This window comes from Lactuca virosa, chromosome 2 (assembly GCF_052849685.1).
Source record: "Lactuca virosa cultivar CGN04683 chromosome 2, Lactuca_virosa_CGN04683_v6, whole genome shotgun sequence".
NCBI lineage: Eukaryota > Viridiplantae > Streptophyta > Magnoliopsida > Asterales > Asteraceae > Lactuca > Lactuca virosa.
This window is the reverse complement of record NC_136427.1, coordinates 262,584,200-262,602,554: the sequence shown is the minus strand read 5'-3', so window position 1 is coordinate 262,602,554 and position 18,355 is coordinate 262,584,200. Positions and strand designations below refer to the sequence as shown.

Here is an 18,355-nt window from a genome sequence, read left to right as displayed (position 1 = left end):
GAGTGGATATAAATATCGTCGAAAACGGAGTTCGTATGAAGAAGTTATGAATTCCGTAGCGTTATTTACAGTCCAAGCCTCCTCGAACCGAAACACGAAAAATAAATTGAAAATTAACTAACAAAGTCTAAATGAAATTCGTAGTACTCATCGGTATCTACGCGTGGATATAAAAACCATCGAAAACGGAGTCTGTATGCAAAAGTTATGAATTTTAGAAAAAAATATCAAATTTCGGCTGATCGGGAGAGGAAGTGTGGCACCATCAGAGGGTGACATGTGCCGCCATCACACTCCACCCTTCCTCCCAATGAAATGGAACCATATTGTGACACTTGGCAGGGATGCAACGTGCCTAGACGCGGCGCGCCCTATGAAAATTGCTATAAATAGACGTGATTTCTTACTCATTTGGTGCTCAATTCTCCCAGAAACACTCCCAAACACTCCAACTTCTCGAGGTCTAGTTCTAGTGCTTCTTAGGCATTATTAGCGAAGCTATGGAGCTGTAGAGAGTGCGGAGAAATAGAGTTTCCGGTTTCGAAGTTCTCCTCGCGCAGTATCCGGTTTTCTGCTAAACAACTTGTAAGTTGAGTTATGCTTACCGTGCTTTACGTATAACTTATATTTATGTTTATAATCATTATTATGAACTTATAAATAAGATTTATCAATAATACCAGTCGTTATATTGATCGATCTACTTATGGGAGTGATGACAAGGAAAGATCAGTGAGGCGTTTAAAGTGGATTTTCCAAACAATACATCTTTATATGTCAAATGGATCTTAACTCCAATACAATCTTACCTGGTTGTTTCTTATCAGCTATAAGTCATTATTTTGTTTGAGATTATTGATAAATCTAAGAAACTATAAATATAACCACAAATAATATAAACGATGACTGAACATAGTAATATTTATATTTAGGTTCTTATAAAAGAAAAGGTTGAAGCGTATTTGGAGCACAGATTTAACTAAAAGTCTTTCACCGTAAAACAAGTGAGCGCATAGTCACTTTCATCTTACTAATAAGTACAAAGTATCTAACTACTTAAATGTTATAAGTGTTTATTATTTGTATTTATGATACTTGTGTTTGAGATGATTATACCTGATTTAAATCATATTTTGTTAAACTATTGATTTACTTACTTTATCGTACTTAATTCATATTGGGTAGAAAAGGGATGTGAAATATAAAATAATGATGTAAGGCAGTGACTATTATAGTACTATTGTACTAATGAAAAAGTTATCTAACATAGTATAGATGACGACCACATACTATTCTACACAATCCAGTGGAACATAGGCAAACTCACAATCTGTAGGTGTTAATGAATTGTGCGTTCATTTGATGTACTATATCCCCCCATGGTTCACTTATTGACATATGTTGCTACGAAACCCCCGACACAGTATTGTTTACCCGTTGCTTACAGTGATCCTTAAGATATGTCCCTTAAGATCATCATATTAGGATTAGAGAGTGATAATAATGGGAATGGGTAATTGGGTTAATTATTTGGTGTGAAATATATATTTAAAAGATTTAAATTATATTATTGTGGGTTGAAAACCATATGTGCTCACCAGGCTCCCAAGCCCGAACCACTCAGTTTCTTTGCATCACAGGTAGCGGTACGAAGATACAGGGATAATGATATCTTCTGAGAGATTTAAGGAATTTAAATCCATTAGTATAATAAACAGTTGTAAGGCCTATAATAACTAGTTTATGCTTATGTTTATATATCAACATTGATGATATTGCTATATTTATACATATATTTATGCATTGTTTTAATATATTTAAGCTATAAAATGTTAGTTTTTTAGATATGATACTTAATATGCTTGAAATGTTAAATTACAGTTAAAATGGAAGTTGAGATGCAAAAGGAGAAGAATAGAGCTACAAAAGACACAAAAAGGATGTTGTTGGCAGCTTGACCCATCGTAAGTGTTTGGACTATATCTCATGACTCGTAACTCCGATTGACGAGATTCAAGATATTCTGAAAACTAGACAAAATTTCAGACAAGTTTCATGTTTGTGAAAAAATCTAATTCCTAGTTCCCACACCGTGGCAAAGCTATTTCCACGGTGTGGAAAAACAAAAAAAAAATTTGTGGACGGGAAGATTCCATCTCCCACGGCATGGCAAGACTTCGACCATGTCGTGGTGCCAAAGAATCTATGAAAACATGAGATTTCCAACCTTAATCGGTATGTAACCTTTGGGGGCTATAGGTGCAACTTTTACTTCTTTTTGAAGTCCAAAAACCCTCCAAGGGTCGATTTTGAAGCTATATATTGAATTGGAGCAAGGATTTGAAGATTCAAGCGCAATAGTATCAAGATTTCACTTTGGGTTTGCTTGATGATCATGTATAGCAATCTTTTGGTGATGTTTTTCTTTTTTAGTTTATTGAATATGGTGTAAAAACATTTACTATCACTAGATCTTACTGAACCCTAGTTGAATATGTTTTGATTTTGTTAGTTGGATTATGTGAGTTTGGTTAATACTTGTGTTCAATTGATTGTCGTACCTTTTATGTTAAAGTTATGATTTTTATTGCCTATTATTGATTTTCATGTAGTTGAGAGGACCAATCTAATTACATTAACTTGAATCTTAATTAGTTTATGACCATTAGACTGTTAGGACTAGAGATTGACCATATCCTAGGGTAAGGTACATATTAATCGGTGACTTTGACTGTGTTAGATAGGTGTATATATATATATATATATATATATATATATATTATGCTTTGATTGATTGTCATGACCATTGACAAGAAATCACTACATCATATCGTTCATAGTTCAAATATATTTAATTAATTATGTGTTCACTAATTGTATGATCATTATGTTAGTTGTTCATTAATTATTAGTATTAGGAGATGTGACCAAGATAATTAGTCATATTACAATTCGGTAATCAACTCATTAATCCGTTGCACTTCTAATAAATCAAGTATAGAAACTTGGGAGGATTTGTATTCTAGTGGAAGTACTTCTTATCTTTTGTTTTAATTTAGTTCTTTACTATTGTTTGTTTAGGTTAAATCAAGTTTAGTGGTTTTGAACAAAAACCTTATTTTACTTTACTATTATTAGTTTAATTCACATTTGAATTATTTGTTCAAAACCATCCTGTTCCCTGAGTTCGACACCCTTTCTTACCTTAAACTATATTACTTCATGACTTGGTACACTACCTATTTGTGTTTAATACTAGTTAAGATGTGATAGGAGTTTATAAATAAAAAACTAGTACACATAAAAAACACACCAATTGACATCCAAGGTTTTTAATATATAAACATTTCTTAAGAATTTTTTGACACTGATTTATCTTTAAAGAAAATGTTTTGGGACATATTCCACACTATTATATTCTACAAAAGCAATCTCTGTTTTAAATAATCATAAAGAAAAAATTTTATTTGCCCGTGAAAATTAGGGATGTCACACAAGTATCTCGCGAAGGGTTGTATGGTTTTCTTAGCTCATGCGATGGAGAGTCCCAAGAAGACTAAGAGTCTCTCTGATGTGGAGGTGGTTAAGGAGTATAATGATGTTTTCCCTGATGAGATGTCGGGTTTACCTCCACCATGTCAGTAAGAGTTTCAAATAGATCTTGTTCCAGGTGCGACCCCAATGACCAAAGCACCCTATCGGTTGGCTCCTTCAGAAATAAAGGAAATGATATCACAACTTCAGGAGTTGTTAGAGTGTGGACTCATTCGACCGAGTTCCTCGCCTTAGGGATATTCGATGATCTTTGTGAAGAAGAAAGATGGTACTATGAGCATGTGTATCAACTATCGGGAGTTGAACAAGGTTATTGTGAAGAATAAGTATCCTCCCTCAAGAATTGATGATATATTCGATCAGCTGCAGGGTGCCAATTACTTTTTGAAGATTGATTTGCTGTCGGGTTGTCATCAGGTGCAAGTCCATGAGCAGGATATACCCAAGACAACATTTAGGACCCTCTATGGACATTATGAGTTCCTAATGATCCCCTTTGGACAGATGAATGCTCCAACGGTTTTTATTGACCTGATGAATTGGGTATGTTGTCCATTCTTGGACAGGTTTGTCATTGTTTTCATCGATGACATACTAGTGCATTATTAATGATGAAAATAAACATATAGACCCATTATAATGAAGTAAAATGATGAATAATTACAAAGATGATTAGTGAAGAGTAATTATTAATAATGAAAATGAAGACTAATATTCTAAGGAATATTATAATGACGAAAAGTGATAAATAATTACAAAAATGATTAGTGAAGAGTAATTATTAACGATGAAAATGAAGATTTATATTAAAATATTATAGTGATGTATATATGATGCATGTGATGATGTGCAATTTATGTAGTTGAATGCATGCCATGTGATGATTATTTGACCCATTTTGGGATATGCATATTCTTTAGTATTATACTTATGGATAACTTAGCATTTGCTGACACTTGTTTCTTTGTTTGTTGCTTCCGTCTTGTATTGGTACATGTAGCATAATTGATGGCTTTGTAAGGATGAAGACTTTTGGGTAGTTGATACTTTAGTGATGATACAATTTTGGACATGTCGTTGAGTTTTCATTTACATCTAGTTTTTATGACCTTTGATTTTGGTGATGGTTTGAAAACTTTTATCTTGATGGAGGTTGTTTTGGTAATAAATCAACATTGGTGATGTTTTATTATGCGTGTTAAAAAAAACTTCCGCTAATTTTCCAAAAACTATAAAAAAAACTAATGAGGTGAAAAATCACAATGTTATACATAAATGTTGCATTTTTGTAATTCCTAACAACACACTTATGTTTATTAACATTTTTTTACAAAAAAATTGAAATGACTTTTTTGTGCTATTCCAGTATGCCCTAACAATAAAGGAACATTGAAATTTTCTAGATCACTAGCACATACAACAACTAGTCTAAGGGGTCGTTTGATAGTTGCTGATTGGGTTAGAGCTGACTGGGTTAGAACTGTTGACTGAGTCCATATCTGACTGAATTTATGTTATTTGATTATTTATCTGATTGATTGTGCTGAATGATAAAAATGACCATATTATCCTTATGTTGTCCTTTTGTGTTGGATAAAATAATTATAAAAATAAAATTTATCACATAAACTCCAAATTAAACATACATAATTTAAAATCCAAATACAAAATGTAATACAAAACCCAAATACACATTGTCATACATAATAAAAAACTAAATCATTTAACGTGAACCATTTCAAAGTAACTAAGTAGCAATCTGGTCACGCAAAGTAGTCATATACTCAACGGCTTCTGAACCCCATTCTATGCCTTGTATGTTTTGGCCCTCACTTCCTCCACCTCCCACATTAGGAGTAACCATAGTGTTTTGTTCAAAGTTCGTAAATAGGTCATCTTGAATATCGTATTTTTTTATAAAATTATGGACCGCGACACAGGCAATGACTATATCTCTTTGCACTGGAAAAGGATAAGGAGCCATACGTTATAAAATTGGAAATCTCGCCTTCAATACACCATAAGCACGTTCAATGATATTTCTAAGTTGGGCGTGAGCATGATTGAACCTTTCTTCCTTAGTTAAAGCTCTGTTTCTTCGAAAATCGGCTAACCAATACCTAGTATTGCGGTAAGGAGCCATAAATCCACGGGTGTTGGTGTATGCGGCATCACAAAGGTAATTTTTATCTGTAGATGGGTGACAAATTAATCATATAAATAATATAGATAATAAAACTTATAGAAAAATGACAAACCTGGTGGAGGGAATGGAAATCCAAAAGTCGGATTAAATGCAACTTCTTTCAAAACTTTAGAATCGTGGGCTATGCCCTCCCATCCAGCCCATACAAAGGTGAATATCATATCAAAATCACAAATTCCTATTACATTTTGATAACATTCACCTTTTCATCTTCCCCTATATCGAGTTTGTTCATCAACGGGCACAACTGCATGTACAAGTGTTCCATCTAGTGCACCTAATGCTCTAGGAAATATGTTTTTTAGCCGTCTATGTCGTTCCGAGGTATTTCTTGTTGTACTAGAATATGTTGGTACATTAATTTCTCTTGCAAAACACATCATTGCTTTTAGCACTTGATGAAAACATTGATGAATCGTTTGTATGGAGTGGTGAAACCTTTCTTTAACAACTCGAAAACGTTCATTATGTCCTATAACATGTAAAAATATAGCCATCTTCTCTTCAACGCTTATTGTCCTACTACGTTGCAACCAATTTCTTTGAGTAAAATGATTGCATAATAATACAAATGCATCTTGTGAAAGACGCATCATATCAAAACATTGTATAGGACATCCGTGTATCAAATCTTGTGTATATGCATGCCCGGTTTCTTCCGATTCGTTAGCTTTTATTCTTCCAATTCTTTTTTTACTTTTTCGAACCAACATCAACCAATAGCATGAGAGTATAAGGAAACCTAAAAACTCACCTTCCTTATCCATATGTAACCTATTACATGTTAAATACAAAGCACATAAATTTTATAACATAAACCATAAAATTCATCAATAACATTAAAATGGATGACATATAACTCTATAACATAAAAATCTATCACATAAAAACATAAAAGTCAATACCAAATAACAATCCTAAACATAACACATAAACAACCTACACTTAAAAATCCTAAACATAACACATAACAACCCTACACATAAAAATCCATAACATGTACCATAATATAAATCCATAAAGCATAAAGACAAAAACATCCTAAAGTCATACTAAAGTCAACCAAGTAATCCATAATTCTTTCCCCGCACATTTCACCCACAACTCACAAGTCGAAGACTCGAGGCGTAACCAAATTTTCCTGTTACCAGCATTTTCAGCGAACAACATAAGAGCAGTGATGTATTTCGGATCAGAATTTCCCCACTCTAAGCCTTTCAATTTTTCAATACATTCATCCATCTCCTTGTCAAGATTATTAGTTTGCGCGAACGCTTGAGCCGCCTTCATAATTTCCTTTCCAACCTCTCTTATGTCATCATCCAATGTGTCTGCGGGTGCATTTCGTTTTCCTCTTTTATTTTTAGACCGAGCAGACGAATCTCCACTTGCATGTGATGCACTTGTAGGTGGGGGTACTGTTGAAGCTGTGGCTGGGATATCCATTTGCGGTGGAGTATCTACCATCTCGATATCCTCATAATCTTGTGTAGTGAAGACTTCTGCAGGATAAGGGAGTGTCGAAGATGGTCCCCAACTAGCAGCACCGGTCGAGGTCGCACCGTCAAACAACTGGGTACATAGATCAGGGTAAAGGAGGGGTGCATTTCTTAATTTCTCAACCATCTTGTTCAACTGTTTGAAAAAATGATTTTATTATTAAACTTTTTAAAAAATAACAATGTGTTTTAAATTAAAAGATTACCTTCGCCTCCGCTTTCCACTCTTCATCCGTCATTTGAAACGTGTTTGTGACAGGATTATAGAGATTCCCAGTTTTGTTTTTTAATTTCAACCAGACTGCATACTTGCTTTTCAAGTAGTCATAACGATATTTCATTTGTTTTTTCTCAACAACAAAGTCATGTTCTTTTTTTTAGTTTTTCAGCTATGGTATTCCATGAGGTACTTTTGAGACCACTACCCTCCCGACCATTATTTGTTAGTTCTTGGATACATGCATCAAGAAAAGTTTTGTTCACAAAATTCGAAGACCAACTAGCTCTACTACTCTTTTTTGCCATGTCTAAGGAATAAATAAATGTTTAGCATGTTATGTTAGTATATACACATATTTGCACACATAAACACAAATATATATACATATACAAATAGATGTTACACAAATGTATACACCTATAAACACACAAATTTGCACACATATACACAAGTGTGTGTGTATATATATATATATATATATATATATACACATGTATGCAAATACTCACAAATATTTCATATTTATAAATATACAAAATTATTATGAGATAAAATAAAAAATGTGATTAAGATGAAAAGATACAAAATGATAAAAAAAATAAAAAATAATTCATCAAAAATAATAAATTGTTAATTTATAGTAACAAAAATACCACACTCTAGTGTCTTCAATATAATTAAAATAAATTATATAAATATAAGAGTAAAATCCATGTTTATTGTTGGCATTTTTAGCTTAAAATTGTTTTTTTCATCCCAAGTATGGTAAAGCTTTTGTACTACTATATTGTCTATTAAACAAGTTTATGACTAGTGAAAAAGATAAACACAAGAAAAAGAAACATCATTATTCAATCAAATGACATAAAAATGATGACAGCCACACATCTTCAAGAATCCATGACTAGTTGGCATTCACAAAGCTTCAAGAATTCATGTCTTTGAGATAGAACACTGACAACTTTAAAGAGATGCACTACCATAAAAATATATGGACGGTTCTGGACAATTTTGCCCCTGATTATGGGGTATTGACAGAAAAAACATTCATGCTTCCATGGAAGCTTGTCTAACAGCAGCAAAAAGGTACACGGAAAAAAGAAAGAATATTGTACATGGCAGTTTTGAATGGAAAAGAAGAACACCGAAACATTTTTGGTGTTGTGTGTGTATTATTATCAAGTGCAGGACAATTTTGCCCCTGAATACAGAAATAATAAGGACAAAAAACAGGAAAAAACCTGTTGATTTTGTTCCTGTTGATCATGGTACTGTTGCTGTTTTGATGAAGGTTGCTCGGACTGTTTTGATCGTTGGCTGTCTTCTTGCTTTGTCGATGGCAGATAACGAGGGAGGGGATGAAACATAATCAGGGGTCGTTTGATGCAACACGACAGTATGTAGGGCGACGTTTTTTTGTTTTTCTTTTCTCGGTCCATCAAGTAGAAATCAAGGACCGAATCCTTTATTTTTTTTGGACCGAGTCCACATGTTGGACCGAGTCCTTACATCTATAATTCCTATCAAACATGCCAATTGGTATTTTATGGACCCAGTCCCTCTTTGGACCCAGTTAGATACCATATCAAACGACCCCTAACACTATTACATTTCTTGAACCTAATATGATAACCGTTACTTATGGTATAATTCGTTAAACATAGTTTATGCTGGCGTGGTGATTCATACATCTCTTTGCAAAGTGGTCTCATTTTGTTCCATTTAACCTTTAGATCGTGGGTGTTGTACTTGCATTGAACCACATCGTCTTGCTCGCTTCCACTTGACATTTCTTTAGTAACAACTACTACATCAGACTTGGTTGCTTCCGAATTCAAATAAAAAACCTCTTCAACATTGTCAAACTCAGGGATTGTGAAGTCATCAACTACTTCATGACATAGTGTGTTCAAGAAATAACATCAAGTAAAGAAAAAGAAGTTTAGTGAAGAATGGAAACTCGGTTTGAAGCCTGGTGAAAAATGGAAAGTAAGGGAACAATATTCGTTCAGAATGGATTAACATTTTTTTCTGTCAGAATTATTAGCAACATATATTCTATCAGAATGTATTAGTGTTTTACTTAGATTTCAATGTTTTATTGTTAAAGAATAAATGTAATTGTTAACCATTATTACTTATATTATTTCAGAATGAATGTCATTCATGTATGCTCATAGTTGTATTTGTTAAAAATGAATGTAATTATTGATTTTAAGATATTAAAATTCTTTTCATATAAAATTGGTATTCATTAAAAATTATTAATCTTGATAATATATGTTTATAGTATTCTGTCAGAATTTAATGTTTTTTTCAAGATAATCATAAACACATTCTTTTAGAATGTTCGAATTAATATATTTATTATCCAAAAAATCATATTTTTAAAGTTTGGAGAATTAATTATTCCTTAAATTCTGTAATTTTTCTTTTTTAAATTTATGTTAATTGACTAAAATACCCTTAGAATGAAATTAGATGGTATTTTTTAATTATTTTTAATTTAATAATATGTATTAATCATTTTCTTAAAATAAGTAAAATGATTGGCTCACATTCATTCCTACATCCATATAATAATTAGTTAGAATACAATAACCTAAGCCGTTTAAACATTTTCATAAAATTGCCCATAATGTCTATTTTATTATAATAGCTAGACATTTCATTCTGAAGCATTTGTAAATTTGTTATTAACCATATTGAGAAAAAAATTTTAAAAAGTTCTTGTAAATTTGTTAACCATATTGAAAAATTCTTTTTTAAAAACATTATCTGTCGTTCTATGATATTAGGTTTTGTAACGGCACCACCACCAAATTTTGGACTCCTTTGCCAAATTACTTTTTCGAAAATTACTTGTCATTTTGTGAAAGATATGTGCAAGTTTCATTGTGTTTCTTTCACATAAATTCAAATTATAATACTTCTTTTCGTTTTGGTTTTAGGCATGAAAAAAAAAATATTCTAAATCATATGAGAACGCTGATAAGGGCAAAGAAGTTACAAGCAATGTTATAAAAGGTCGATTTTTTAGTTGAAGTGGTCTGGTGTCAACTTTGACACTAGTGACCGTTCCGAATCGTTTTTATAATTTTTATTTATTTTTTATTTTCATATATATATATATATATATATATATATATATATATATATATATATATATATATATAACCAAGAATTTGACATCTACACACATAAATTCTTATCATAATGAACTATATTATAAACCATAGACATAACAACTAAGAAGTATCAGTTTTCAAGTTAAGAATATCAACATCGGACTCGTGTTTGGTGTGGGTTGAAGTCGAGTCCGATAGTGGTGTGTGTCGTTACCGTTCGAGTTGTGTACACTCCGGATACCTTGAACTATCGAGAAAATTGAGTTGTTAAATTTGCTTTAGAGATGAGTGGTTTTTAACGGGCCAAATGAAATCCAACTATCAAAGTTCAGTAAACTGATTTAATTTTTTTTTTATCGAATCTATCACGGTTAAACCTGATTTTTGAAAAAAAAACGTATTGTTTAATACAGTCTAGAAATTGACATAAAACCGATCGTTGTTAAATCACTTCTCTCTCCAGTTTCCGGTCCAACCGATAAGTGATGTGTTCGATTTTTTTGATATCAAAATATATACAACTTTTATAAGATGAAAATTATAAAATTTACATTGTATAAAAATAGTAAAAACCGTGCAGACCTAATCGCACTACATAATGTGTTTTAAAACGTTTTTGGTGCGGTTGTTAGCTTTAAACATCTCTGTCCTCATATATAGACCCCTTTTGATAGACATCTTTCCAGGTCCAGACATATCTTTCTGGCTGAATGGATCGGAAAGACTGTTTAATATGCACCAAAAAATAGGTGTACCCTATAAGATATGTATTTCCCAGAAGCTTCAAAACCATATATTTCTGGCTGAATAGGCTGTAAATACAATTGTGCCCCAAACTTTGCATCTTTTTTTCTTGGATTATTAATTTCTTTTAAATAATTTTTTGATTTTTTTTTTATTGAATTATTACTTTTTATTGGATTATAATATATTAATAAATATAATTTTTAATATGTAATATTTATGTATTAATTGAAATTATTTTATTCGATTATTAATTTCTTTTAAATAATTCTCTTTTCTCCTTTTTATGGATTAATTCTTTTTTATTAGATTACTATATATTAATAAATATTATTTATAAATATATAATATTTATATATAAATAAATATTACTTTATTTGATTATTAATTTCTTTTAGTTAATTTTTATAATTCTTTTTTATTGGATTAATTTTTTTTTTTGGACAACATCACCATCATCCTAATCTATTTTTAAAAATTTCATCCATCCTACCACTATCAGACATAAACCGGGTCAAAAATCACACGTTGAGTTATAAAAAACAAAAATGGCTAAAAAGAATAACAACGTAACATCGACTTGAAAAATAATAAACTAAAAACAACTTAATTGACATTCTATTTGGTTTTTTAAATGATTATTATGTAATTTTGATTTTGTATGAAAATTTATATATTTTTATAATTATTCAGCAACTTTATCCATCACAGTATAGAACAGTATGATAATATTGTCATTTATCATCATCCAGGACAGTCAATCAGATTCACAATCAAACAACATGGTTTCTTTTCCAATCAGAAAACTTTCTCATACAACACACTTTTCCAGACAACACTTTCCCGAACAGAAACTATCAAACGGGACCATAGTTTTATATGTAGTTTTGATTCTAAGTTGCACACTAAACAATGAAGACTCTTAATATAATCTTCTCTTAGAGCATGAAAATTTCAAACTTTAAATATTTAGTTTACTTTATTTCTAAAAAATAAAGAGTTCAAACAAAATCACTATCATTCACACTTTATTTATCAATGTATATCAAAATATCTACAGTTTTTGTAGCATAAAAATACCTACCTAACTTGGGAATCTGGGACGAGATGACACATACGAGTGAAGCAAACCGGCTTTGCCATTTTGGCCCAACCATAAGACCCAAACTTCATCATTTGGGCTTCAATTTTGAGGATCCCCAAATTTAGAGACTTACAATTTATTTGGACTATTTTTAAAATAAATAAATAAAATTAGAACATAATAAAAATGTAAAGAACATAATTCCAAATTGTGATTTTTGGCCAAACTTGCTAAAAATAACATTATTTATAAAGGAAGTATGTCTGAAAACATAAAGTTTGGCATTCACTATTTTTCGTGTGCTTGAAGTGATTCCACCAAATGCCAAGACAAATAAATGTGTCATTCACTTTTTTTGTACATGTCTTACAAACTTTACGCTCTTTAGTTCTTGCCACGCGGCTTATTTGGGTTCACTCATTCTTAGCTGATCTGTACCTCAAAATTGGCATATAACATAACCATGTATTGATGGTTTAACATATTTAAATGCTATGATGTTAGGAAACTAATTTTGGATGTTTGGTTATTTTCTTCATAATGTCGCTTTTACATATGTTTGTTTCTTTATAAGTTTAACATTATAAAAGTGTTCACCACAACTCCATAAGAGTCCCCTTATTTCACGTTAAAATCCTGAAAATTTGGCATACACGTACACAATGTTGCAGCCACTCATTTCACACACCCCTTTAAACTCAAACCTCAAAGTTTGGCACAAACACATGATATAAACACAATAGTAGTATTATCAAACTGAGATTCAAATTTAGGAAGCGAAAAAAAAATGACGATTTTGTTGTTCCAAACGCTCTTATATCCACCACCTTCTTCCTTTTTTGTCACAGTTATGTCAATATTAAGTTGTTTGTCACTAACAAATGGTGGATACATGGAAACAAAAGGCAAACACATGCAGTATTCCAAGTTCTTCAATGTCGCAGCTTTAAAGAAAGACAAGGTTCAGGAGACTATGGTGGGTAGTAGAAACGGGATGCTTTTGGTCTATACACCAGCGTTCCTTGTGGGTCTTGCCTCTTTTACCATTTTTGGCAATCTAGATCTTCGATTCATAATGCTTATCTTGGTTCTCACCATCCATTTCTTGAAGAGGGTACTTGAGGTGCAATCTTTTTGTCTCTTTCTTTAACTTCAACCACATAAATCATTGATTTGAACCATTCAAATTCACGCTTTTTTCAATGCTTGTTTTGTGCATCTAATCTATTTTTATACCAAGCTAAATGCTTGATGACCAAATTTTCTTTTTTCAATTATGTCAAACACCAATTTATTAATGTTCATGAATAGCAGCGTACCAGATTTGATGTTATAGTGTATAATATGTCAATACAAAAATCATTTTCGAGTTTAAAATGGATCCATCATTGAATATAACACTTAAAATTGTTGACATACATTATAAATTTTCACTTTTATATTAATAAGTTTTCCAAACATAAAAATTTATTAGAAAATAAGTAATAATTAACTATATATATTATGATTGTTATTGTTATGTTCTAATAAAATCGTATAATAACCATAATGTGTTATTATATCATATAAATATTGAAGATATGCTCTTTGACATGATATTTAAATGTGTGATTGGGATGGAAAAACAAATGATGCTAAAATTTGTTATTTCCTTGTCTTCATTGTGTTAAAGTGAATTTCTATTATGAAAAATAGTTCATTGCAAATTTTCAATTTTTCGGAAACCAACTAACTTTTATCATTTTGCTTTAAAGGTCCTATTTGTTCACAAATATAGTGGTTCCATGGCACTTGAAACCGCGATTACTATATGTTCAAGCTACACCATCTCTACCGGGACAATGATTTATGCTCAATACCTATCTCAAGAACATAACGAGCTTACAATAGACCTAAAATACGTTGGAATTGTGTTGTTCATAATTGGAATAGTTGGAAACTTTTATCATCATCACATTCTTTCTAATCTAAGAACAAAGGGCAATAGAGAGTATAAAATCCCGAGAGGAGGATTATTTGATTTAGTTATATGCCCACACTATCTGTTTGAGATCATAGAGTTCATCGGAGTCTCTTGCATTGCTCAAACAACGTATGCTCTTGCTTTCACTCTCGGTACGGTGTTTTACTTGACAGGAAGGAGTTATGCTACACGCGAATGGTACCTTTTGAAGTTTGGGGAGAAATTTGGGAGTGGTGTCAAGGCTTTAATTCCATATGTGTTTTAAAAGTGGTTGTAGTTAGAATGTTCACATATTATTTAGTTATGGGCAAACATATGTTATAATCTTGGAAAAAGAATACTATAATACACCTAAAATTTAGGTGCACTTCTGCAAATATTTTTAACTTATTGAAATTTCGGATTTTGAGTTGCGTTATTAAATCTATTGTACCAAAAATTATATTATACAACTTATAAAACTTATATCTTTCGCCAAGGAGAATATAGGCTTAGGAACACAATTTTTCTTTTGAAGCTACTAAAAGGAATATAGGAGTTATGCACACAGTTGATTTTCAATCATATAAAAAAAGAATATGAAAGTAAACATAAGAAATTCCACAAATCAACCCAACTTAAATTTGTTACACTTTAAAGGGTCGTAGATAATATTAACAAAGTGTTAGGACTAAAAACGAAAATTTACCGAAAAGCATAGACATAAGCAAATCGTGGACTTATCTCATAACACGAGCATGGCGAAATCTACAGCTTCTCAGAAATCGCTTTACTCGAATCATTTCGTTCGTTACACCAGTTCCAGAGCTTTTTTTAATTCTCCCGCCATCAACGACAATAAGCCGTCAAGTGTTTTAAAAAGCCGAGCCCGATTCAACAAATTCGTTAGAAATCAGTGCAGAATAGGGTTCAAAAGCGTTGATGATGCAAATATACTGTTCCATGAAATGATTCAGATGCAACCCGTGCCTTCTTTATCGTACTTCACCCAGGTAGTAGCAGCCATTGCGAGAATGAAACATTACGAGGCTGCAATATCTGTGATTGAAGAAATGGAATTCCTGGAAATCCTTGATCCTGATGTTCATATCTTGAGCGTTTTGATCAACTGTTACTGTCATCTCAATCGTGTCGATTTGGGTTTCTCAGTCTTGGGTCGAGTATTGAAACTTGGTTATGAAGTCGATGTTGCCCTGTTTACTACTTTGATCAAGGGTCTGATTGGTGATAACCAGATGGGTTTGGCTGTGGAGTTGTTTAAAAACATGCTGGAACAAGGGATTCATCCCAACTCAATTACTTGTGGAACAATAATCAATGGGTTATGTAAAATGGGGAACACTAATGCTGCAATTCAATTGGTCAAGAAAATGAAGAACGGAAGAATGGAAGTTGGTGATGTTGTATATAGCATGATCATTGATAGTCTTTGCAAGGATGGAATGGTCACCGAAGCTTTTAGACTCTTTGAGAAGTTGATTCTTGGAACTTCAAAACCAAATGTGGGCATGTACAACTCAATGATCCGTGGTTTGTGTAATACAAACAGGTGGAAAGAGGGCATGGAGGTATTCGAAAAGATACCAAATCCAGATGTTCAAACGTATACTATCTTGGTGGATTCACTTTGTAAAGAAGGGGAGGTCGAAAAGGCTGCCAAAATGGTCGAGCTTATGATCCAGAAAGCAGTGAAGCCAGATGTAGTCACTTACAGCGCTTTGGTTGACGGGTATTGCTTGCAAGGTAGGTTACACGAAGCGGAGAAGGTAGTTGATTCAATGATTAGCAACGAATGTAATCCAAATGCGCATACATATAACATCTTGATCAATGGGTATTGTAAGAAAAAGAGGACAGATGATGCACTAAAGGTGTTCGATAAAATGTCTCAAAGAGGCCTGATTGCTAATACCATCACATACACCACTTTGATTCATGGGTATTGTCTTTCCCGGCAGCCTTCTGTCGCGCTGCACTTCCTGAAGAAAATGCAATCATGTGGCCAACATCCGGATATTGTCACATACTCAATCTTGTTAGATGGTTTGTTTAAAAATAATTATCATAAGAAAGCAATGAATTTGTTTCAAGAGATGAAAGAGTCGAAATTGGATCTTGATGTTGTGGTTTATGGCATTCTGATCAACGGGTTGTGCAAAGCCAGGGAACTCGAATCTGCAAAAAATGTCTTTCATGGTCTTGAAAGCAATGGAATAAACCCAAACACACGTATATTCAATATCTTGATTGATGGACTTTTCAAGGGTGGTCTTGAAGATGAAGCAATCATGTTGTTTCAGGAAATGGTAGAAAGTGGCTACTGTTCCCCAGATGGATGCACATACAATATAGTCATTCAAGGTCTTGTTTGCAATAATAATGGGAAGAGGGCAATTGAGTTTGTTGATGAAATGGTTGGTAAGGGATTCTCAGCTGATGCATCAACGGCTGAGATTTTGTTGGGTGTGTCGACTGATAGAAACTTGGATCAATCACCATTTGTCTTGAATAGTTTATCTACATCAAATACTAATAATATCACATTTCACAATTAACACCGAATAATGTGCTTCAAGAGTCTTAAACATTTCACAAGTTGATATGGAAAATAACAGTAAGAAAAGTGGAAGTACCTTTACCTTGGCACCAATGACCAGGAGGGGTAGCCTTTTAAATATTCACAGTGAATAGGAATTGAAGTGTTCTTATACCTTTATATTTCTCAATCAAAAATGTAAAAAGATGAGATTATGTAAACAATTTGCAAGTTTAGAAACGTTTTCCAATGAAGTGATTGAAAAAAGAGGAGGTATATGTGAGCTTTTCAAGGCAAAATGGCTCATTTTAACATTGAAAGTGAAGAAAAATGTTGTAACATTTTGATAACTGACCTAGCATTATGACATTTTTATAAAAATATCTCGACAGGGTGGTTTGACGTAAACAACTTAACAGAACAGAAATTTTCTTATCTTATTATCATCATTAGGCCAACTCTATAGAGCTTTATCTTCTGGTTGATTCTTTCTCTTAATATAATATGGATTTAAATATGATTTCTTTATATTTTCTTAATTTGTCTTTTAGAATTATAGATTTGTTAATTACTTCAGACCGGTTATGAATATCATCAGCTAGAGAACCAACTGTTTCAACCTTCTTGATTTTCCTGTTCAAAATCAATAAATGTGAAGTTAACTTCACACGATCATATATAAATTCTAGGGATAATGACTTGAAAGAGAACTAACTTCTACTTTTGTATATATTTAGTCATGAACTATATTTTGTGCTTGATTTACCCATGAACTTTTTTAAATTGTTTAAAAATTTCCACTATAGAGGGATCATAATGGTAAATTTTAAACAATCTCAAAAAAATTCATGGTTAATTCAAGTACCGAAAATAGTTCAATGACTAAACCTAGAAGTTAGTTACCCTTTCAAGTCATTATCCTAAATTCTAATATCACTTTCTTGGTGATTCCATACAACTTAAATTCTAATTTGTTTTCAAAGAATTTGTATCATTATACTGATCCTATTGATGAATCATCATCCATGTTTTTACTCATCAAGCTTTGATTAGTCATTATCTTTAGAATTAATTGTCCGCCTCTTGCTAATATTATCTTCTTGAAAACTTGCTGTGCCTAATTTCTTACACATTGCTCATGGATAATCACAGATGATCTTAGTCGTTTGTTGAGGTAACTCTGGCTTGCACTACCGCTTCATTTTCTAGTTCAAGATGCAACATTCGAGCTTAGATAACGGTTTCCTGGTAGATTTTGATTTGGTTTTAGTAAAATTAATTTCTTGAGTTTGACTTTGCTTGTAACATGTTTTAGCTTTGTGAACAATTGATTCTAATGTTTCCTTAGCCCTTCCAAGGCCATGCATGGCGGGCTGGCCATTTTCCCATGTTCTTTTTGCTACTCCATAGTCACAAAGCT

General features: G+C 32.2%; 2 protein-coding genes across 2 annotated transcripts; both read left to right on the top strand.

The window, feature by feature from the left end:
• Positions 1–13,092: 13,092 nt before the first annotated feature.
• Positions 13,093–14,795, top strand: LOC145160961 (uncharacterized). The gene is made up of 2 exons (XM_079080351.1): positions 13,093–13,559; positions 14,191–14,795. The coding sequence occupies exons 1-2, from the start codon at positions 13,224–13,226 to the stop codon at positions 14,662–14,664; spliced, it is 810 nt and encodes a 269-aa protein (XP_078936477.1). The 5' UTR covers positions 13,093–13,223; the 3' UTR covers positions 14,665–14,795.
• Positions 14,796–15,062: 267 nt separating this feature from the next.
• Positions 15,063–17,076, top strand: LOC145160960 (uncharacterized). The gene has a single exon (XM_079080349.1). It carries the CDS (start codon positions 15,137–15,139, stop codon positions 16,952–16,954), a length of 1,818 nt encoding a protein of 605 aa, XP_078936475.1. The 5' UTR covers positions 15,063–15,136; the 3' UTR covers positions 16,955–17,076.
• The last annotated feature ends 1,279 nt before the right edge of the window (positions 17,077–18,355 follow it).